The sequence below is a fragment of the Phaseolus vulgaris genome, chromosome 3 (assembly GCF_000499845.2).
Source record: "Phaseolus vulgaris cultivar G19833 chromosome 3, P. vulgaris v2.0, whole genome shotgun sequence".
NCBI lineage: Eukaryota > Viridiplantae > Streptophyta > Magnoliopsida > Fabales > Fabaceae > Phaseolus > Phaseolus vulgaris.
The window spans coordinates 1,032,627-1,056,774 of record NC_023757.2 but is presented as its reverse complement, the minus strand read 5'-3'; the positions used below and the strand labels follow the sequence as shown (position 1 = coordinate 1,056,774).

Genomic DNA, 24,148 nt, shown 5'->3' with positions numbered 1-24,148 from the left:
TTAATAGTTATAGAGCTAAAAGTAAATTATACCTTACCACAATTCAAACAAAAAAGACAATAAATGAATTGTAGAATCAATAAATATCCAATTTTTTACGTAGAGAAAATTTATCCTCAAAAGTACCTCCACAAATTAGAAGTAAACTACATATATAATACCAATCCAATGTGTAATTCTTGAATTACAAAAATACCAGAAGAATTAGGAGGTAAAGGCTAATTGTCATTATCCAAGGCAATAATAAATAAAAGAGAAAAGAAAAAGCATAGGTTTGTTCCCTTATTATGACTTCAATAATCACACAAAGTCATCACCAATAACAATAATAATAATTTCTTAAAAGGATGATACACAGATTTCCTCTTCAGTGTCCTGAAAGATGAACCAAATAATATCTTCAACTTTCAACTTCTAATGGGCCAATGGCCAGGACCAAAACAAACAATGGGCCTAAATATACAATATATATATATATATATATATATATAAAATGAACCAAATAATATCTTCAACTTTCAACTTCTAATGGGCCAGGACCAAAATAAACAATGGGCCTAAAGATAGAATATATATATATATATATATATATATTTGTATTTAATTATTTTTATTTAAAAATTTAAATATATAAATAACATTATTTAACTTTATTAAATTATTTCATCTTTGTATCATCTTTGTTTTTTATCATTATGAATTTCACCGTATTTTTAATCTGAAGTGTATTACGTCTTATGCATTATATAAATATTAGAAAAACAAATTAAATATTTAACATTTTATTTTCTAGTTACAATCTTTCTAATATATATTCTCTTCTTCTATTTTCCAAATTTTTTAGATGAATTGTTAGTTACTATTGTCTTAAAAAGTAATCTAATAAATAATATAACTTATTATGATTGAATTGATTTTATAGTTAAAATAATCGTCGAAAAAAATATTATTTATAAATTTTATTCCTACATATGTATTAAATTTCAGCTCCCACTCATTAGATCTTCGTCTGGTCATTCAACGCAGCAATAGAGTATGAGTAACAGAAATGGAAAACTTTCTCTTTCACTATAAGTGAATATTGGAAGAAATAAAATAATAAAACTTCTATTAGTAATTTAAAAAAATATTTTTTTACTGTTTGATTATTTGTTTAAAAATTGAACTGCTGGACTTCCTGGAGCTGGGACGGACATGGGGGGAAATAAGTGGTGGACATGCTGCTTGACATATGGACAGGAGTAATTCTTCAGAGGAATTACCAGGGAATCAAGGTATTTTTGGGTGCAGCCAAAGCTAAATCTGAAGTATATGAAGACGTTGTTCAAAGCTTATGAGATGCAGAAGGTACCTTTTTTCTTGGTGTGTTGCGAGGGTATTGATGCTGCAGAGCTTATTGTAGCACAATACTGACAGAGTGATTGCTGGTACAGGGCGTCTAGCCCATACAGCAAAAAATATTTATTGTCTTCGTATAAATGCTTCTTTTTAGATATCAATTCTTGTTGTGGTAAGATCTTAATGTGGTCTGATTTGTGTTAATGGGTTGGGATACCCCACTTGTATCCCCTTTAATTTAATTTTATTCTTTGCTGATAAAAAAAAACAATACGATACTCGACCGATCGGTGGATGACAAGGGCATTGTGCTTGTATTTAAACCCGACTAACTTAAAGGTAAGACGTATTTTCTTCATTACGCATTTTCTTATGAAATAGGATTTTTACTCAATGTCGAGGATAGGTTCATCAAATCACAGTTCCAAGATTCATAATCCAGGTAAAAAACACTTAAGTAAAGTTCAGAAAATAAACTTACAAAACCAGAAATAGAAATAAAATAAGTCCCAACAAGCTAGGAAAGGTTTAAGAAAAACATAAAATAAGCCACCATGTCTTCACAAGTCCTTCACGAGTTTACCATCCACCATGGCATGGCAAGGGTTCACCTCGGAAAAGTCTATTCCAGGATGAATAACGCACGTCTGCTCCATCGCGACTTCAAAACCAACAACATAGGAGTTGGCTATGTCATTTTTCATAGCTTCAGAACTACTCGCCCACTCAACTTCCTGACGAGCAATCTTTCCCTTCAGTTCTCGTATCTCCTCCACATGCATCTTTACGTCCCTCTCCAACTGGTGGATTTGTAAAAGGTCCATTTTTTCCTTGGTCCATCAGCCTTCTTCTGAATGTAGACGATCTATTTCAACCACCTCTTCCTGGAGATGGTCGATCTCCCTCGTGCTCATAAACATCTTGCAATAGACTGCATCTAAGCCTCCCGACAGCATCATCTGCGTGTGGAACGCAGTGAGATGTGCCTCAGGATCCTCCACGCCGGTGAAAGAAGCTTTCATAGGTACCACGCTCGTAGGGATCGGCGTGTCCGTGATCGCCTGAGCAAACGGCATCGGAAAAACACGCGGTGGCGAGGACGGCGCAACTTCTTAAACGATTGTGCGTCCTCTTTGCTCGTGAAGAGCTTGACGCAATTCCTCAGTGACCTTGCTGTTGGCTCAAATAGGGCATTAGTTTATGGCAAATTCTTCCTTCACCCTTGTGGTTTCCTAGTACACCTTCATGGTAGTGAAAAGATCATTATATCCTTAATTAGAAAAATAAACTATTGTATTTTCATCTTCTTCTTTTTATAAACCAGAATCACCCTTAAGCACACTTCCTTACTTGTTTTGATATTCATTTTTGTGTTGTGGAGTAGTTTTGCACTCGTTAGAAATCATATTCGCATTGAGGAGTCATTACTCGTTGCCTTGTTATTAAGTTTGTAAAATGTATTTTTTTTTACGTTTAAGATTCTATATTGTTGTATTTTGGATTGGGTAATTTGAAAAGATTATGGATTGCACAATCTAGTTTTTATTTATTTATTTTTTACACATTTTGGATTGTACACACAAACGTCTAATACACACAAAAATGCAAAACAATGATAAAACCACAATAATTTGAGAAAGTAAACAAAAAAACAGAGAAGATGAAGAATCACACAAAGAAAATTTAACGTGATTCTATTGAAGCTTAGTCAATGTCTACAAACAAAAACTCACTATGATTAAAATCAGAGATTACACCATAAAGTTTCTGTCTTACAAGTGAATTCTCAACTCAAAATTAAGAAAAAATGGTTCGGTACAAGATCTTATATAAACAAAAAAAAGTTTGTCTAACTAACTCCCAACAAAAAATGCAAATACAAATACAAGTCACATGCATAGTTATACCGTTAGAGAGCGCAAAACGCCAACCGATGTTCGGAAGTTATACAAAAAAAGATAAACAATTTGAACAGAAACTCTGATTTAGATAGATAGTCTTGAATCACTAGTGACAGGCTAAAGCCTCTAGACAGTTTACAATCTCTAAGACAGTCTAGAAACTTTTGAACATAGATTTTATTCTAAACCAATTTTCACATTAAATTTGAAGTTAAGCATACATCAAATATTTCTATTAGTTCAAAGATTAGGTTACTAATTCTCAATTTTTTTCCATCATCAGTTTGCATTGGCCACAACAAAAGGGAGTTAGAGAAACCAAGTAGAAACCAATCCCGTATCACAAATAAGAATCCACTACCTAGCTAGCATAGAGAGTCACAAAATAAGAGAGTCATGAGATATGAAGGGGAGACACTGGAGAGGAGAGGAGAAACAAGTACTAAGTAACAAAAAGAACCATTCAAGCCAACACAAATTTCAATCAACTCTCACTAGTTATTCATTTCCTTAGCTATGAAAGGAGGTTCATACCATAACTGTCACTGACTTTTGATGCACCAAATAATGTTCAGTTCTACAAAAATCACCAAAGAAACAAAGTTTCTTTCACTAGGAAATGGGTATTGGATAATTACAAATTCAAAGGTTATAATCATTTCTGGTGCGGTTTATCTTAGCAGAAAAGGTGGAGAAGTGACAGGTATCAAGTATAGGTCATCTTTTCTTCCAACAGTCACTCCAAATTGCTCAGTCATGTCCAAATCCTCATTTTTCATTCCAATTGGAAGCTTCCAATCAAAGTGATACAACAAAAATGCAAGTGTGAGCTCAACACTTATCAAACCAAATGTGCTGCCTGGGCATATTCTTCTTCCAGCACCAAATGGAATGTACTCAAAATTATTCCCTTTGTAGTCAACAGAGCTATCAATGAATCTCTCTGGATAAAACCTCTCTGCTTCACTCCAACAGTTGGGATCTCTTCCAATTGCCCAAGCATTCACAATTACCTTGCTTTTGGCTGGAATATGATACCCTTTAATCTCACATGCTTCTCTACATTCTCTTGGAAGTAAAAGAGGAGCTGGTGGGTGTAACCTCAGGGTCTCTTTCACAACTAATTTCAAATATTTGAGTTCATCCATGCAAATTTTATCAACTCTTCCTTTCATATTGAATACCTCTCTCACCTCATCTTGTGCTTTCTTCATTACTCTTGGATCCCTTATCATCTCTGCCATTGCCCAATTAATGGTAGTTGCAGATGTCTCTCCTCCAGCACCAAAAATGTCCTGTAAAGTACAATTACCATGGATTTCACTTTTTGAATGCTAAAAGTGTACTTTAAGTACAGAGTAAACACTTAAAAATCCAAAAACAACGGTTTAGATTGTGATAAACTATGTAAACCTGTGAAACAAACTATGAGTTTGTTAAATATATCAAGAATTGAAGATTATCCTCACCAGGATTATAGCCTTGATATTGTCAACAGTTAAGCAAATATCCTGGTTACTGTCATTTCCATCTTGGAATTTTAGAAGAACATCTACCAAATCTTCCTCTGCTTCACCTCCTCTGCCTTTGGACTTTGCCCCTTTGTGTTCACTGATGATGTCTTCTAATATCCTATCAATTTTTCGATGCATTCTCTCAAGCTTAGGCCTCAAACCAGTAACAGTTTGAAGCCATTTAGCTGAAGGAAAGAGATCTCCAATGTTAAAACCTGATCCAATTTTCACTCCTTCTTTTACCACTGATATGAATTCCTCTTGGTCCTTGCATTTCTTGCCAAACGCAGCTCTTGCCATGAGGTTATACACCGATGAAAGTACTGCTTGAGTGAGATTGAAGGGAGACCCTTCATGTGAATCAATCATTCTGACAAGATGGGCGAGTTCTTCTTCTCTTACTGGCTGGAATGAGCTGACCCTTTTGTGGGTGAAAAGCTCCACTGTGCATATTTTTCGTAGCTGTCTCCAATAGTTTCCATAGGATGCAAAAACTATGTTTGTGGATTCATAAGATAATATATCAGAAGCTAGAATTTTAGGCCTTGATGCAAAGTTGAGATCATGGGTTTTCATGATCTCCTTGGCATATTCTGGTGAGGAAACAATGATTGTGAAGACCTCCCCAAGTTGGAGATGCATGAAGGGACCATATATTTTGGCCAAGTCTCTTAATTTTGTGTGTGGTGTGGATGTAAGAAGATTGTGTATGTTTCCTATGATGGGTAGCTTCCATGGTCCTGGGAGTATTTTTTGAGATGACTCAGTTTTCTTGTGATTGGTTCCTATTTTGAGTGCCAAAATGATGAAGAGGATGAAGAATATGATGAGGGCTAACATGTTAAGCAGTTGAGAATCCATGGTGACAGAAGATGAGGATTTGGTAGTCTTTGTTTCTTCTTCTCAATGCTTTTTCTTAGATAATGTTGATGGAAAACATTGGTTACAAAACCAAACACTAAATTGTTTGATGTTATTCGCTAAAAATTAGAAAGACAATTATGTTTTTTAAATGTGACAATGTGGAAATGCTGTTGTCGTTTTGTTTTGAAGGCATATCAGAATGTTTTGTCGTTTTGTTTTGAAGGCATATCATAATGTTTTGTCGTTTTGGATGCACTGATAGAACATGTCCAAAACATTGAAATGCCTTGGTATTAACGTTCAGATATGCACATGATTCTAAGAGGTTTAAATGAGTTTTTCTTTTATATTTTGAAAATTATAATTAAATTCCTTAAACTTATGAAGAAATGATTCTTGATTTTGTATGCACTTAGTACTGAGATAGTAACTATAGGAATGGGTGTTGTTCAATTTTCACATAATGTACATGTAAATAATTTTGTGTTTATTCTCTTTGCATAAACGGTTTATAAACAAATATAATTTTCATATGATCAACAATTATAGAGTTTTAGAAGAAAAAAAAATAATGTAAAATAATATTATAATTTTAAAAAAATACTCGTTTTTTTTTTATATACTTGGTATTTCCAGTATTTCAATTTCATTCCTAGTTCCTATCAAGCTTCCAATAATGAAATATGTTTAAAATCAAGCCCAAAATCATTATTTCTGTGTATTCGAAATAAAGCAAAAAAATCCATTGGATTAGTGCGATTGAGGCATCTGAAGATGAAAGTTAAGATATATTTTACATGATAAATTTATTACAGAACATAAACTTTCTGCATGAGATTAAATATGTGCAATCAACTTTAGGGACTTTTTGTTCTATGACTGAGTTTTCCCTATTCTCTGCAGTCTGCACCATTTTCCTGCACAATAACATTGGACAACTTTTCTGTTAACCTCCTATTCTAAAACAATTTCATATATGGTTGGATATTCAAGTCGATTAAAAATAAAAACATTTCATAATTTATATCACTGTATTAGAGTCATTTAAAGTCTATTATAATGAGAGTTTGTTAACCTTATCAGACTACCCAGTCTACTATCACACTATCTATAATATATAATCTCACACACGAGTTGACAAGTTTCAGTATGAGAAAATATGTTGAAAATCTCACATCCAATCTTATAAAATTAAATTAAGCTTAAAATTCACTCCACTGCTTAAACAAACCACCAATATAGACCACCAATGATAATAACTATGGAAACATAATAGAAGAAGCATTATAAAATCTTCAGTTAAACTAAAATCAACAAAATACAAAGTTCCTTTCAATAGTCATGGGGTAATACATGGTTTATCTTACCAGGAAAGGATGATAAGTGACTGGCATCAACAGTTGCTCCAAATTGTTCAGTTAAGTCCAAGTCCTCATTTTTCATTCTCTGTGGAAGCTTCCAATCAAAGTGATACAACAAAAATGCAAGGGCCCAAGCATTGACCATTACCTTACTTTCTACTGGTATATGACATCCAATGATCTCACATGTTTGTCCACATTTTCTTGGAAGTAAAATAGTTGGTTCCCATTTCAGCTCTTAGTGCAGCATAGCTATTAGTAGCATTGCAGCCAAACCATGCTACTTCTTAACATAATTGTCACAGATTTTGGATACATTGCAAAATTTTCAGATCTAATGAACTCAACAATTTTCTGAAGTAAAAGGGTAATGATATGAAGCTAAAGTTCATAACTTTCTTGCATGGAAAGGACTAGAAGTGACTGGTATCAAGAATAGGTCACTTTTTCTTCTAACAGTCACTCCAAAATCCTCAGTCATGTCTAAGTCTAAAATTCCAGGATGGTAATGAGAGAAACCATGATATTTGTTTAACTATTGACAATATCAAGGCTATAATCCTGGTAAGGATAATGACATCTTTTAAATTCATTTTTTTGTTGAAATCCACGTGGGTGGATGCAAAACTAATCTTATAAGTTGATTTTATGAGGTTGGTGAGGTTGAGTTAGGTTTAAGAAGATAATAGGTAATAATACTTACACACGAATGTTTCACAAATGAGCTCTTCAAAATCATGCAGCATGTGTCCAATTTCTATTTCTATGTTGTATTATTAGATACCTTCTGCATATACATTTTCCATTCAACTTCTTCAAAACTGGTGAGTACATTTTAGAGGGTCAGTGAAAAGTTATAACTATTAATTGAACATCCCTTGTTGAAATATTTTAACAGTTGCAAGGTTTGCTTGTGTATGTAAATTTTAAACAATCTAAACAAATGATTTTCCATGCACTTTACACTCTATTATACACTCCACACTTTATAAAGGTAAAACCCCTAACTGATATCATGGCATTAGCTAAAGCTCAGTGATAATTATTTTGCAGGATATCTTTTCTGCTGGAGGAGATACAGCAGCTTCTACCATAAATTGGGCAATAGCAGAGATGATAAGAGATCCAAGAGTAATGAAGAAAGCACAAGATGAGGTGAGAGAGGTATTCAATATGAAAGGAAGGATTGATGAAATATGCATAGATGAACTCAAATACTTGAAATCAGTTGTGAAAGAGACCTTAAGGTTACACCCACCAGCTCCTCTTTTACTTCCAAGAGAAAGTGGACAGGCATGTGAGATTGAAGGGTATCATATACCAGCAAAAAGTAAGGTAATTGTGAATGCTTGGGCAATTGGAAGAGATCCAAACTATTGGAGTGAAGCAGAGAGGTTTAATCCAGAGAGATTCATTGATAGCTTAATTGATTACAAAGGAAGTAGTTTTGAGTACCTTCCTTTTGGTGCTGGAAGAAGAATATGTCCAGGTATCACATTTGGTTTGATAAATATTGAGCTGGCACTTGCATATTTGTTGTATCACTTTGATTGGAAGCTTCCAAGTGAAATGAAAAGTGAGGACTTAGACATGACTGAGGATTTTGGAGTGACTGTTAGAAGAAAAAGTGACCTATACTTGATACCAGTCACTTCTAGTCCTTTCCATGCAAGAAAGTTATGAACTTTAGCTTTATATCATTACCCTTTTACTTCAGAAAATTGTTGAGCTCATTAGATCTGAAGATTTTGCAATGTATCCAAAATATGTGACAATTATGTTAAGAAGCAGCATTCAAACAAGGGAGGTTTGACTGCAATGCTACTAATCGCTATGCTGCACTAAGAGCTGAAATGGAGAACCAACTATTTTACTTCCAAGAAAATGTGGACAGAATATGTGAGATCAATGGATATCATATACTAGTAGAAAGTAAGGTAATGGTGAATGCTTGGGCAATATTGAGATGACCCTTGCCTTTTTGTTGTATCACTTTGATTGGAAGCTTCCACGGGGAATGAAAAATGAGGATTTGGACTTAACTGAACAATTTGGAGCAACTGTTAGAAGAAAAGAAGACCTATACTTGATAACAGTCACTTATCATCCTTTCCTGGTAAGATAAACCATTTATTACCCCATGACTATTGAAAGGAACTTTGTATTTTGTTGATTTTAGTTTAACTGAAGATTTTATGATGCTTCTTCCATGATGTTTCCATAGTTATTATCATTGGTGGTCTATATTGTGGTTTATTTAGGTATTAAGAGATGTTAATTTTAATCTAATTTAACCTTATAATAAACTGGATGTGGGAATTCTAACATATTTCTTCGTGTCGAGACCTGTCAACTCGTGTGTAAGACTATATATTATAGATATGATAAGACTAACAAACTCTAGTTATAATAGACTTTAATACCATATTAAAAAATTGAGTGTAAGTCTAATTATACTTTATAAAACTGATTTATAAAGTGAGGTTTGTATCCACTTATATACTATAAAATGTTTTTATTTCTAATCGGCGTGAGATATCCAACAATATACGAAATCTTGATTTAGAATAGGAGATTAACAGAAAAGTTGTGCAATGTTATTGTGCAGGGAAATGGTGCAGACTGCAGAGAGTAGGGAAAACTCAGTCATAGAACAAAAAATCCCTAAAGTTGATTGCACATATTTAATCTCATGCAGAAACAACTTAACTTTCAACAAATCAAATATTAAGATATTTATAATTATGAATAATAATGATATGGACAAAGGCATTGCCACTTCTTCGTTTCTAAGTTTCACTAATGGTATAATCCCTTAGTTTTTGCCATTATCCATATAAGAAAATGATATATAAGAAGATGGCAAGAAAAAGAGATATTTCTTATTATGTGTATTTACATCACTCCTTTTATAGGAAATATATACAAGTATGGAGACTTCTCTCTCCAGATTACAAGCTAATTAGGTAGGATCCACTAATCATGGAATTCTTTAAATTAATTGTATACAATATCGTAAAATATCGTACCTCCATACTATGTGTTTTGTTTCAAATAAATATTGAATGATGCTTTTATTTGAGGATATAGATAGTATATATGTGTAAACCAATTTATTTATAATTAGTAAATTATAGGAAAAAATGTTTTACAGTCAAAATAAATAATATTATATACGAGGTGTCAAGAGAAATTAATTTTAATATGCATCACACAAATAGAGTATAGTTACCATCCAAGAAATCAAATTAAAGAAACCTTTTATATTAATCTATAAAAGTATTAATATAAAAGTGGTACACAAGTGGTATGAGAAAAATTAAATAATGCAAATCCTCTTGGTCATGATGTAGAAAGCCTTGTGAAAATATTTTTATTAAAACTGAAATGACATGACATATAGGCTCTTGATAAAGTCTAGAAAATAATGAAAGTTTGAATAATAGTTTTGTACTAAATATCTAATACAAAATCAAACTATTGTTGTTCCTACTAAGGTTATAATATAACATATATAGTTTTAACCCTAATTTAGTTTCTAGAATTAAATAAGAAAATCTGATTCTCTTTAACAATGTTCAAAGTTCAAATACTTCTTTGTGTGTATTATAATGTTTGATATGAAATCTTTTAGAAGGAATATCATGGTCATTGGGATAACTTCGATGTAATGCTTCTTGTATGCAATTATTCTACGCCATTATTGTACGTAATTATAGGTGGAGACCATCGATATGACGATGCAGAGGCTCCGAGAGCGGTTGGAGACGCTAGCAAAAATGCATAGAGATATTCCCCATGCCCTCCTCCCAGCCCCTAGTAGTTTTTTTGTATTTTTTTAAATAGAGGTATTTTATTTAAAAACATTACACATTAAGGCTTATGAAAAGAATAAAAAATGCTTATAATTTGAATATTTATATTTTTTTTATAAGTATTTTATAATAAAAACGGATATTTGGAGAATCTCTTTTCTAAAAATACTTTAGAAAATGAAAGTAACATATACATAATTAAAAAAAAAAATCGCATGTGCTTGCAGCAACAGTGCATGTGCACCCTGCGTAACAAATTAACGAAAATGGCAATGGCAACAGTTGCGTGTGCACCCTGCATAACAGATTAACGAAAATGACATCCACCCTGCAACACCAATTCACGAAAAGCTTATGCATCGATGAAAACTGCATGAAGTGGTGTATAAATATATTGGTTGGCCGACTCATGAGACGATGGAAGATATGTACAATAATTACGTACAATAATTGTCAATAATTATGTATAATTTAATAACTATTATGCGGTAGAAGATAGAAGAGGAGAGCAGCATGATCCTTGAGCAACTGACCGAGATGCAAATGAGAAAGGCCAGTCACTTAGAGGATAAGGTCTAAAACTTAGAGCAAGAGGCCATGCACTCAGAGCAGGTGGCTATGCACTCAGAGCAGTTGGCCGACTCATGAGACGATGGAAGATATGTACAATAATTACGTACAATAATTGTCAATAATTGTGTATAATTTAATAACCATTATTTTCTTAATAAATTGTCCGAGCGAAATTTAGTTTTAACCCTAATTTAGTTTCCAGGATTAAATAAGAAAATCTGATTCTCTTTAACAATGTTCAAAGTTCAAATACTTCTTTGTGTGTATTATAATGTTTGATATAAAATCTTTTAGAAGGAATATCATGGTCATTGGGATAACTTCGATGCAATGCTTCTGGTATGCAATTATTGTACGCCATTATTGTACGTAATTATAGGTGGAGACCATCGATATGACGATGCAGAGGCTCCGAGAGCGGTTGGAGACGCTAGCAAAAATGCATAGAGATATTCCCCATGCCCTCCTCCCAGCCCCTAGTAGTTTTTTTGTATTTTTTTAAATACAGGTATTTTATTTAAAGACATTACACGTTAAGGCTTATGAAAAGAATAAAAAATGGCTTATAATTTGAATATTTATATTTTTTTATAAGTATTTTATAATAAAAACGGATATTTGGAGAATCTCTTTTCTAAAAATACTTTAAAAAATGAAAGTAACATATACATAATTAAAAAAAAAATCACATGTGCTTGCAGCAACAGTGCATGTGCAAACAAATTAACGAAAATGGCAATGGCAACAGTTGCGTGTGCACCCTGCATAACAGATTAACGAAAATGACATCCACCCTACAACACCAATTCACGAAAAGCTTATGTATCCTGGACCACCATTAATGATGAAAAGTGCATGAAGTGGTGTATAAATATTTCTTTGTGTGTATTATAATATTTGATATAAAATCTTTTAGAAGGAATATCATGGTCATTGGGATAACTTCGATGTAATGCTTCTTGTATGCAATTATTGTACGCCATTATTGTACGTAATTATAGGTGGAGACCATCGATGAGACGATGTAAAGACTCCGAAAGTGGTTGGAGACGCTAGCACAAATGCATAGAGATATTCCCCATGCCCTCCTCCCAGCCCCGTTTTTTTGTATTTTTTTAAATAGAGGTATTTTATTTAAAGACATTACACGTCAAGGCTTATGAAAAGAATAAAAAATGGCTTATAATTTGAATATTTATATTTTTTTATAAGTATTTTATAATAAAAACGGATATTTGGAGAATCTCTTTTCTAAAAATACTTTAAAAAATGAAAGTAACATATACATAATTAAAAAAAAATCGCATGTGCTTGCATTGGTTTGATATCAGACTATGAATTATATTTAAGGTTTTGGATCCAATTTATTTTCTGTTTTCTAGGCTTTGAGCAGCTAAGTAGATATGTTACGTAGTCATGTTTCTTTTGGTTTTTATGTGCCTATAGTCTCCTAACCTGAAATTTTTGCACGTGGTTTGGTTTGGTGAAATTTTAGGTTTTTTTTATCAAATTATACCGAATTTATACTATGTTGTACGCAATTATATGTAATTAAGTTAATAATGACAAAATTTCATGATTAGTGAATCCCTAATTAATTAGCTTATAAGATGAGCGGATTGAGATGCTAGAAAAAAGATAGAGAGATATTCTCGTGTTCATAGTTACTCTTTTATGTTTTCTGTTTGGACAATTTTTTTTATGGACTCTATTATGAACTCTGTTATTCTCTTATGGACTCTGTTATGTATATATGTTATATTATAACCTTAGTAAGAACAACAATAGTTTGATTTTGTATTAGATATTTAGTACAAAACTATTATTCAAACTTTCATTATAGTACAAGAGCCTATGTGTCATGTCATTTCAGTTTTAAAAAAAATATTTTCACAAGACTTTCTACATCATGACCAAGAGGATTTGCATTATTTAATTTTTCTCATACCACTTGTGTACTACTTTTATAGATTAATATAAAAGGTTTCTTTAATTTGATTTCTTGGATGGTAACTATACTTTATCTGTGTGATGCATATTAAAATTAATTTCTCTTGACACTTCGTATATAATATTATTTATTTTGACTGTAAAACATTTTTTCCTATAATTTACTAATTATAAATAAATTGGTTTACACATATATATATACTATCTATATCCTCAAATAAAAGCATCATTCAATATTTATTTGAAACAAAACACATAGTATGGAGGTACGATATTTTACGATATTGTATGCAATTATATGCAATTAATTTAAAGAATTTTATGATTAGTGGATCCTACCTAATTAGCTTGTAATCTGGAGAGAGAAGTCTCCATACTTGTATATATTTCCTATAAAAGGAATGATGTAAATATACATAATAAGAAATATCTCTTTTTCTTGCCATGAAACTTAGTATCTTAATATTATATTCATAATTATTCATAATTATTATTCATAATTATAAATATCTTAATATTTGATTTGTTGAAAGTTAAGCTGTTTCTGCATAAGATTAAATATGTGCAATCAACTTTAGGGATTTTTTGTTCTATGACTGAGTTTTCCCTACTCTCTGCAGTCTGCACCATTTCCCTGCACAATAACATTGCACAACTTTTCTGTTAATCTCCTATTCTAAATCAAGATTTCGTATATTGTTGGATATCTCACGCCGATTAGAAATAAAAACATTTTATAGTATATAAGTGGATACAAACCTCACTTTATAAATCAGTTTTATAAAGTATAATTAGACTTACACTCAATTTTTTAATATGGTATTAAAGTCTATTATAACTAGAGTTTGTTAGTCTTATCATATCTATAATATATAGTCTTACACACGAGTTGACAGGTCTCGACACGAAGAAATATGTTAGAATTCCCACATCCAGTTTATTATAAGGTTAAATTAGATTAAAATTAACATCTCTTAATACCTAAATAAACCACAATATAGACCACCAATGATAATAACTATGGAAACATCATGGAAGAAGCATCATAAAATCTTCAGTTAAACTAAAATCAACAAAATACAAAGTTCCTTTCAATAGTCATGGGGTAATAAATGGTTTATCTTACCAGGAAAGGATGATAAGTGACTGTTATCAAGTATAGGTCTTCTTTTCTTCTAACAGTTGCTCCAAATTGTTCAGTTAAGTCCAAATCCTCATTTTTCATTCCCCGTGGAAGCTTCCAATCAAAGTGATACAACAAAAAGGCAAGGGTCATCTCAATATTGCCCAAGCATTCACCATTACCTTACTTTCTACTAGTATATGATATCCATTGATCTCACATATTCTGTCCACATTTTCTTGGAAGTAAAATAGTTGGTTCTCCATTTCAGCTCTTAGTGCAGCATAGCGATTAGTAGCATTGCAGTCAAACCTCCCTTGTTTGAATGCTGCTTCTTAACATAATTGTCACATATTTTGGATACATTGCAAAATCTTCAGATCTAATGAGCTCAACAATTTTCTGAAGTAAAAGGGTAATGATATAAAGCTAAAGTTCATAACTTTCTTGCATGGAAAGGACTAGAAGTGACTGGTATCAAGTATAGGTCACTTTTTCTTCTAACAGTCACTCCAAAATCCTCAGTCATGTCTAAGTCCTCACTTTTCATTTCACTTGGAAGCTTCCAATCAAAGTGATACAACAAATATGCAAGTGCCAGCTCAATATTTATCAAACCAAATGTGATACCTGGACATATTCTTCTTCCAGCACCAAAAGGAAGGTACTCAAAACTACTTCCTTTGTAATCAATTAAGCTATCAATGAATCTCTCTGGATTAAACCTCTCTGCTTCACTCCAATAGTTTGGATCTCTTCCAATTGCCCAAGCATTCACAATTACCTTACTTTTTGCTGGTATATGATACCCTTCAATCTCACATGCCTGTCCACTTTCTCTTGGAAGTAAAAGAGGAGCTGGTGGGTGTAACCTTAAGGTCTCTTTCACAACTGATTTCAAGTATTTGAGTTCATCTATGCATATTTCATCAATCCTTCCTTTCATATTGAATACCTCTCTCACCTCATCTTGTGCTTTCTTCATTACTCTTGGATCTCTTATCATCTCTGCTATTGCCCAATTTATGGTAGAAGCTGCTGTATCTCCTCCAGCAGAAAAGATATCCTGCAAAATAATTATCACTGAGCTTTAGCTAATGCCATGATATCAGTTAGGGGTTTTACCTTTATAAAGTGTGGAGTGTATAATAGAGTGTAAAGTGCATGGAAAATCATTTGTTTAGATTGTTTAAAATTTACATACACAAGCAAACCTTGCAACTGTTAAAATATTTCAACAAGGGATGTTCAATTAATAGTTATAACTTTTCACTGACCCTCTAAAATGTACTCACCAGTTTTGAAGAAGTTGAATGGAAAATGTATATGCAGAAGGTATCTAATAATACAACATAGAAATAGAAATTGGACACATGCTGCATGATTTTGAAGAGCTCATTTGTGAAACATTCGTGTGTAAGTATTATTACCTATTATCTTCTTAAACCTAACTCAACCTCACCAACCTCATAAAATCAACTTATAAGATTAGTTTTGCATCCACCCACGTGGATTTCAACAAAAAAATGAATTTAAAAGATGTCATTATCCTTACCAGGATTATAGCCTTGATATTGTCAATAGTTAAACAAATATCATGGTTTCTCTCATTACCATCCTGGAATTTTAGGAGAACATCTACCAAACCTTCTGTGGCTTTGGGATTTGTCTGTTGGTGTTCATTGATGATGTCTCCCAGAATCCGATCAATTTGTCCATGCAGCCTCTCAAGCTTAGGCTTCAAACCAGTAACAAGTTGAAGGCATTTGGAAGAAGGAAACAAATCTCCTATGTTCAAACCTGCTACAGCTAGTGCTCCTTCTTTCACCACTGATATGAACTCTTCTTGGTCTTTGCATTTCATGCCAAATGCAGCTCTTGAAATGATGTTATATATTGATGAAAGAACTGCTTCAGTGAGGTTGAAGGGAGACCCTTGATGTGAATCAATCATCTTACAGAGATCAGTGAGCTCTTCTTCTCTTATTGGTCTGAATGAGTTGACACGTTTCAGGGTGAAAAGCTCCATTGTGCATATTTTTCTTAGCTGTCTCCAATAGTTTCCATAAGGAGAAAAAACAATATCAGTGGATTTATAGCACAATATATCTGAAGCAAGAACTTTAGGCCTTGATGCAAAGATGAGATCATGGGTTTTCATGATCTCCTTGGCATATTCTGGTGAGGAAACAATGATGGTGAAGACCTCCCCAAGTTGAAGATGCATCAAGGGACCATATATTTTGGCCAAGTCTTTCAATTTTGTGTGTGGTGTAGATGTAAGAAGATTGTGTATGTTACCTATGATAGGTAGCTTCCATGGTCCTGGGAGTGTTTTTTGAGATGACTCAGTTTTCTTGAGATTGGTCCCTATTTTGAGTGCAAAAATCATGAAGAGGAAAAAGGGTATTGCAAGGGCTAATATCTGAGGTAATTCATAATCCATGGTGACAGAAGTAAGTAGCAAGGTTTTCTAAAAGTCCTGATGAAAATGAGGATTTTGTTTGCTTTCCAGTGGTTTTTGCCGTTGCAAACTTCATAGTAAAGATCCCATGGATTGTTTCTTTTTTCATACATATCTCTAAGGCCCTGTTTGGATTGGGGTGGGAATTTGTGGGGAGGGAAGAGAGTAGATTAGAGAGGATTAGAGGAGATGTGTGAAGATGTGTGAGGTTGTTTGGATTGAGGGATGGTAGAGTGGATTTGTGAGGATTGTTTATTGAAATTTGTGAGTGATGTGATAGTTAGAAGATAATTTAAAAATTATTTTAAAAATATAAAATATAATTTACAAATTTATCCTTGTCAATAAAAAATATTTTAATAATGAGTTATGATATATTTTTTTAAGTTGAGTTAATTATTTTTTTCAATATATAATATTCATAATTACTCTTATTTTGTAAAAAATAATAATTTTGTGTTAAATTCAAATAAATTTATAAATATTAAAAGTATAAATATAAATATAATAAAAGTATAAATATATTTATAAAAATTAAAAACAATAAATACATAAAAAAAATAAACAACAGAGTACAAGTATAACAAAACAAATGTAAATACAATTATTAAGATTAAAAAAGTAAACATATAAAAAAAATTAAACAATATCTTCTAAATGAAAAAGATATAAAAACATAATATATATATATATATAAAAATAAATTAAAAACAATAAAACATAGAATGAAAAACTAAACAACAAATACAGAATAATAAAAGTATAAAAACAGTAAAAAATATAATAAGAAAATATAAATAAATTTATAAAAATTAATAACAATAAACACAATGTATTTATAACAATTTAAAATAGTATTAATAAAATTAAAAAAAATAAATACATAAAACATATTAATAAAAAATGACATTAAACACATAATAATGTAAAAAATAAAAATATTAAAGTTATAAAATAAAAACTAAACAATAAACATAATAATAAAAAGGGTAAAACCAACACATAATAATGAAATAACGAAGAAAAGTAAATACATTTAGAAAAATAAAAACTGTAAACAATAAACATGTATAAAAGAATATAATTACATTTATTAGAAATAAAAAACAGTAAACATAATAAAAAAATAGTAACCACATTTAATAAACAAAATTTTAAATAGAAAAAAAAATATTAAAAATTTATGTGAAGGATGAAGGCACCGGAGAAGAGAAGAAGAATACGAACAGACTGGATAACAAGAAAAAAAAAACTAGAGAAAAAAAGAAGAAAGTTTGTGATGAATAGAACCGACCAAAAGAACCACTGCTTAAAGATGCAATCTGGAAAAAAAAAACAGAATCAATTCCAACACTTTTCTCACACAGGAAGAATTGATTCTCCTTCTACATTTAAAAGGCATAGAATCGATTCTCGTTTTATCTTTAAAAGCCACAAAATTGATTCTCCTCCTACCATTAAAAGTCACAAAATCGATTCTCTCTTATCTTTAAAAGCCACAAAATCGATTCTGCACTATTTGGAAAAATCGAAAATCGATTCTGCGCCATTTGGAAAAATCGAAAAATCGATTCTGCACCATTTTGAAAAATTGAAAATCGATTTTGCACCAATTTACAAGGATAGGAAAATCGATTTTGCACCATTTGGAAAAATCGAAAATCGATTCTGCACTAATTTACAAAGAGACGAAAATCGATTCTGCACTAATTTACAAAGAGACGAAAATCGATTCTGCACTTCCAAAAATTCGGAAAGAATAAGGAAACTGTTGCACCAGACACTGTAATAAAGAAACTGAAAACTCACATTGTTTAATATTATAATTGATGGAAGGGTAGCAACGTAAACGTCTATTAGTGCCTCTACAATCAGCGCAAATCTTCTCAATTTTGCGAGAACTGAAAAAATTATTAAACTCGCTCGCTCGTCCGCATCCACGCCCTCACGTACCCTGATCCAAACAAAAGTCATTCCCGCTCGCCCCTTCGTCCGTTGCCACACCTAGAAACAAACACACCATGATAGTTTAATGATATGACCCACCTATTTAATATGTATATGTAGGTTGCTTTTGACTTTATCTTCAGCACAACCATTAGAATTCTGGATAACTTTGAATCATGGTTCTAAGTTGTTGACATTTAACACAAACATAAATTTTTTAATTAAATATCTTGATGATATTCAGATTCATTAATTTAAGATTTAGGTTTTATTTCTATCAATAACTAAATAAATAAAATTAATTAAAGTATAATTTTTTTACAGATAGTGTGATATTAAATAAATACTAAAAAATCTTAAATATAACCAATTTTTCTTTTTGATGAGAACAAATGAATTAAACTAAGTGGAATATTTAAGGAATATCTAAGCATATATGTACAAAAAGAATGATTAGATGTCACCAAACCAAAACTTTCAGCTTAAACCAGTTGCAAACCTACACAGAAAGAGACTATATAGAGACTATAGACACGTAAGAACAAAAACAAACATGAATATATGCTTAACATATCTACTCAGAGGCTTACAAAAAGCAGAAAAAGAAACTGGTCCAAACATAAGATATTTATATAAAGGTTGAGATATTTCTAAAATATCTCTATTTTATTTATTTATTTTTTACCAATCTAAAAAATCTTAAATATCCTTGAAAAAGACAAGAACATTTACCATGCTACAACTGGACATTGAAAGATATCTAACTCTACCAAACTATTTAAGATTTAACTGGAAGATGGTGCAGTAGCAAAAACTAGCATAAATACCAAGAAATAGTTTCCCTAGAAACCTAAATCCCTGGTCTCATTCCATTGTTCTTGATCCTTATCAAGAAAAAAAATGTTTGTTTTTGGCTATTTCATCTCCATGACATTTCAAACGCCTGATATATTAACCCTTATCACTTTTTCTGTCCTCATGATTTTGCTGCTAAAAATAGTGTTTAATCATTACAAAGCAAACTCAACTCCAAATAACATGCCTCCAGGGCCATGGAAGTTACCAATTATAGGTAATATACACCATCTTCTTACTTCTGCACCACATCAAAAGTTGAGAGACCTGGCTAAAATGTATGGACCTTTGATGCGTCTGCAACTTGGAGAGGTGACAGTAATTGTTGTTTCCTCACCCAAGTATGCTAGGGAGATAATGAAAACTCATGATGCTATCTTTGCATCAAGGCCCCAGAGTGTAACTTCAGATATATTGTCCTATGACTCCTCAGGTATTGCTTCTGCACCTTATGGAAACTACTGGAAAGTTATACGAAAGATGTGCACAATGGAGCTTTTAGGCAAAACCAGAGTCAATTCATTCCAACCAATAAGAGAAGAAGAGTTCATCAATCTCATTAAAATGATTGATTCCAAGAAAGAATCACCCGTTAACCTCACTGAAGTGGTACTCTCATCAATATATTCCATTGTTTCAAGAGCTGCATTTGGCAACAAATGCAAGGACCAAGAAGAATTCATATCACTAGTGAAAGAAGGACTTGTAGTACTTGGCGATTTATTTCCTTCTGGTAGATGGCTTCAACATGTCACTGGTTTTAGGCCTAAGCTTGAGAGGTTACATCAACAAATTGATCGGATTCTAGAAAACATCATCATTGAACATAAAGAGACAAGGTCAAATGGCAAAGAAGGCCAAAGTGCAGAAAGTGAAGATTTGGTAGATATTCTACTAAAACTTCAGGATGGTAATGACAGAAACGACAATATTTGTTTAACTGATGACAATATCAAGGCTACAATCCAGGTGAGAGGATATTAACATCTTGCAAATTCATTTTACAAACATGATCATACTCTTATAGCAGTGCAACTTGGATGAATCCTTAAACTTAATTCCTAATCGTAGAACAGTACTATTATAGAGTAAATGTCTCTCTTTTTTCCATCCTTGATTCAGCTTATTAACATCACTTTATAAATACTTTTCAGGAAATCTTTAGTGCAGGAGGTGAGCCATCAGCAATTACTATAGATTGGGCAATGGCTGAGATGGTAAAGGATCCAAGAGTGATGAAGAAGGCACAAGCTGAAGTGAGAAAGGTAGTGAACATGAAAGGAAAGGTTGATGACACTTGCATCAATGAACTCAAATATTTGAAATCAGTAGTGAAGGAGATCCTAAGATTGCACCCTCCAGGTCCTCTTTTACTTCCAAGAGAATGTGGAGAGAGATGTGAGATTGGTGGGTATGATATAGCAGCCAAAAGTTTGATAATTGTGAATGCATGGGCTATTGGAAGAGATCCAAACTATTGGAGTGACCCAGAGAGATTTTATCCGGAGAGATTCATTGATAGCTCAATTGACTACAAAGGGTGCAATTTTGAGTACATTCCATTTGGAGCTGGAAGAAGAATATGCCCAGGTATCACATTTGGTTTGGCAAATGTTGAGTTGGCACTTGCATTTTTGTTGTACAATTTTGATTGGGAAGCTTCCCAATGGAATGAGATGTGAGGAATTGGACAACACTGAGCAATTTAGAGTTACTATTAGAAGAAAAGAAGACTTGTACTTGATTCCTGTATCCCCTACTTTGGGTACACAACTCTAAGAACCTCAAAATACAGTTCTTTTTTTTAGCAAGCCCACCCAAAACGGTTTTCTTTCTCCTTGGATGTCCCATTTCCAAAATTGTTTCAAGCACACTTTCATCAATAGCTTGAAACAACACAATCCTAAACGTAGGTAACAGAAACACTCAAACACACTTTGTCTCAGTCAATGAAAAGAGGGAAATTTCAAGTCATTCAAATGAAAATTTATTTGCATATAATTCAATATTACAAGTATTCCATAATTACTTTTGCCACCATCATGATCATGAGACACATTATTAAAAACTTTTCAGCTCTACTTACATCAACAAAAGATAAATATGGTGAACACTTATTTAAGGAGTGAACCCAACAAACCAAAGATATACATAACTGTTGCAGAATTATGTTATAATTAAGTGCAGATTCCATTTTATATTTATTAGGACATATTTGTTAGTGATTTGATTTTATTTGATTTGTACAGCTTTAAACACTCATTATTTCTGGCTTTCATTGCCTATTATTTCTTTCTTTAATTAGGTTGTAAAACAGTCTATAAATAGAAACTGTAATCACATTTGTAAGATATCTCATAAATATATTTCATCTATTTCTTTCCACTATAACTTTGGTTTATGAGCATTGTTCTGCAATGGAGGGAATCAAACACAGGCCATCTTTTCTTCTGACAGTTAAGGCAAATTGCTCAGTCATGTCCAATTCCTCACCTTTCATTCCATTGGGAAGCTTCCAATCAAAGTGATACAACAACAATGCAAGTGTGAGTTCAACATTCATCAAACCAAATGTGATTCCTGGGCAGATTCTTCTTCCAGCACCAAATGGAATCAACTCAAAATTATTCCCTCTGAAGTCAACACCACTATCAATGAATCTCTCAGGATAAAACCTCTCTGGGTCATTCCAAGACTTTGGATCTCTCCCAATTGCCCAAGCATTCACAATTACTTTGCTTTTGACTGGTATATGATACCCATCAATCTCACATGCTTCTCCACATTCTCTTGGAAGTAAAAGAGGAGCTGGTGGGTGCATCCTCAGGGTCTCTTTGATGACTAACTTCAAATATTTCATTTCATTGATGCAACTTTCATCAACCCTTCCATTCATGCTGAACACCTCTCTCACTTCACCTTGTGCTTTCTTCATCACCCTTGGATTCCTCATCATCTCTGCCATTGTCCAATCTATGGTAGTTGCTGATGTCTCACCTCCAGCAGCAAAGATATTCTAGAAAAAGTTTTCATACATGTGAGTATTAAACATCAATTCATCTAAAAACTCTACACTACAGAAAAGTAAGAAAAAAAGTTTGTGCTCAGAAAAACTTTTCACAATCCTTACATCAATTATAGCCTTGATGTTGTCATCAGTTAAGCAAATATCCTGATTTTCACCACCACGATCATCCTGAAATGTCAGAAGAACATCTACAAGATCCTCTGCTTCAACTATGCCTTCTTTGGCTTTTGACTTTGCATCTTTATGCTCCCTGATGATGTTTTCAAGTATTTGATCACTTTTTCGGTGCAATCTCTCAAGGGTAGGCCTCAAACCAGTGAAGTTTTGAAGCCATGTGGCAGAAGGAAACAAGTCTCCAATGTCAAATCCTCCTGCAGCCTTCAGCACTTCCTTTTGCACTGATATATACTCTTCTTGCTCTTTGCATGTCTTGCCAAACGCTGCTCTAGAAATTATTGCATAGTTTGATGTGAGCAGTGCCTCAGAAAGATTGAAAGAGGATCCATTTTGTGAAGCAATCATTTTGATGAGACTTGAGAGCTCTTCTTCTCTTATGGGCTTGAATGAACTGAGACGTTTTGGGGTGAAAAGTTCAGCAGTGCAAATTTTCCTTAGCTGTCTCCAATAATTTCCATAAGGGGAAAAGGATATGTTTGTGGCATCATATCCTATTATTCTTGAAGCAAGAATGAGAGGCCTTGATGCAAAGACAAGATCATGAGTTTTCATGACCTCTTTGGCACATTCTGCTGAGGAAACAACTACAGTGAAGACCTCTCCAAGTTGGAGATGCATCAAGGGTCCATGTTTTTTGGCCAAGTCTCTTAGTTTGATGTGTGGTGTTGGTGTAAGAAGATGGGGTATGCTTCCTATGATAGGTAGCTTCCATGGTCCTGGAGGCATGTTTGGAGATGGCTTGGTTTTGGTGAGATTCCTCCCTAACTTCAGTGCCACCATCATGAGGAGGAAAAGGAAGATAGGACCTAACATGTCAAAGATCTGAAAATCCATGGAGATGGAAACAAATTGTAAGGTGTACTGAATGTTGCTTCTTGCATAGACAGGGATAACTGAAGGTGTTAGAGAGTGAGAAGGAAAAGATTTTGTTAACAAAGTAAAATGAATGCTAATATATTAACACTGAAAACGTACACTTTATATCTTAATAAAATAATATTTTATTCATTTTTATTTTTAATTTAAAATTATTATTATATTACTTAAACAGTGTCAAAGGTATATTATTCTTTGTTTGCGTTGGAGATCCCACATCGACTAGAGACAAGGAACTTTTCATAGTATATATGTGGGTGCAAACCTCAACCCTATGAGCCGGTTTTATGGGGTTGAGTTAGGCTTAAAGTCCACTTTCGTAATATGGTATCAGAGCCATTTCGAACCTATCCTAGCGAGTG

General features: G+C 32.7%; 4 protein-coding genes and 1 pseudogene across 4 annotated transcripts; 2 read left to right on the top strand and 3 right to left on the bottom strand.

Annotated features, from left to right (window-relative positions):
- Positions 1-3,717: 3,717 nt before the first annotated feature.
- LOC137806091 (cytochrome P450 71D11-like) lies at positions 3,718-5,731 on the bottom strand. The gene is made up of 2 exons (XM_068606036.1): positions 4,709-5,731; positions 3,718-4,534 (listed from the first exon to the last, which is right to left on the bottom strand). The coding sequence occupies exons 1-2, from the start codon at positions 5,612-5,614 to the stop codon at positions 3,911-3,913; spliced, it is 1,530 nt and encodes a 509-aa protein (XP_068462137.1). The 5' UTR covers positions 5,615-5,731; the 3' UTR covers positions 3,718-3,910.
- A 1,760-nt stretch (positions 5,732-7,491) lies between these two features.
- Positions 7,492-9,188, top strand: LOC137806090 (cytochrome P450 71D9-like). The gene is made up of 2 exons (XM_068606035.1): positions 7,492-7,542; positions 8,032-9,188. The coding sequence occupies exon 2, from the start codon at positions 8,092-8,094 to the stop codon at positions 8,659-8,661; it is 570 nt and encodes a 189-aa protein (XP_068462136.1). The 5' UTR covers positions 7,492-7,542; positions 8,032-8,091; the 3' UTR covers positions 8,662-9,188.
- A 5,160-nt stretch (positions 9,189-14,348) lies between these two features.
- Positions 14,349-17,178, bottom strand: LOC137806089 (cytochrome P450 71D11-like). Its single transcript, XM_068606034.1, has 2 exons — positions 15,995-17,178; positions 14,349-15,505 (listed from the first exon to the last, which is right to left on the bottom strand). Exons 1-2 carry the CDS (start codon positions 16,883-16,885, stop codon positions 14,876-14,878), a joined length of 1,521 nt encoding a protein of 506 aa, XP_068462135.1. The 5' UTR covers positions 16,886-17,178; the 3' UTR covers positions 14,349-14,875.
- Positions 17,179-19,692: 2,514 nt separating this feature from the next.
- LOC137806087 (cytochrome P450 71D11-like) lies at positions 19,693-21,624 on the top strand (annotated as a pseudogene).
- A 432-nt stretch (positions 21,625-22,056) lies between these two features.
- On the bottom strand, positions 22,057-23,847 carry LOC137806088 (cytochrome P450 71D11-like). Its single transcript, XM_068606033.1, has 2 exons — positions 22,836-23,847; positions 22,057-22,721 (listed from the first exon to the last, which is right to left on the bottom strand). Exons 1-2 carry the CDS (start codon positions 23,742-23,744, stop codon positions 22,104-22,106), a joined length of 1,527 nt encoding a protein of 508 aa, XP_068462134.1. The 5' UTR covers positions 23,745-23,847; the 3' UTR covers positions 22,057-22,103.
- Between the last annotated feature and the right edge of the window lie 301 nt (positions 23,848-24,148).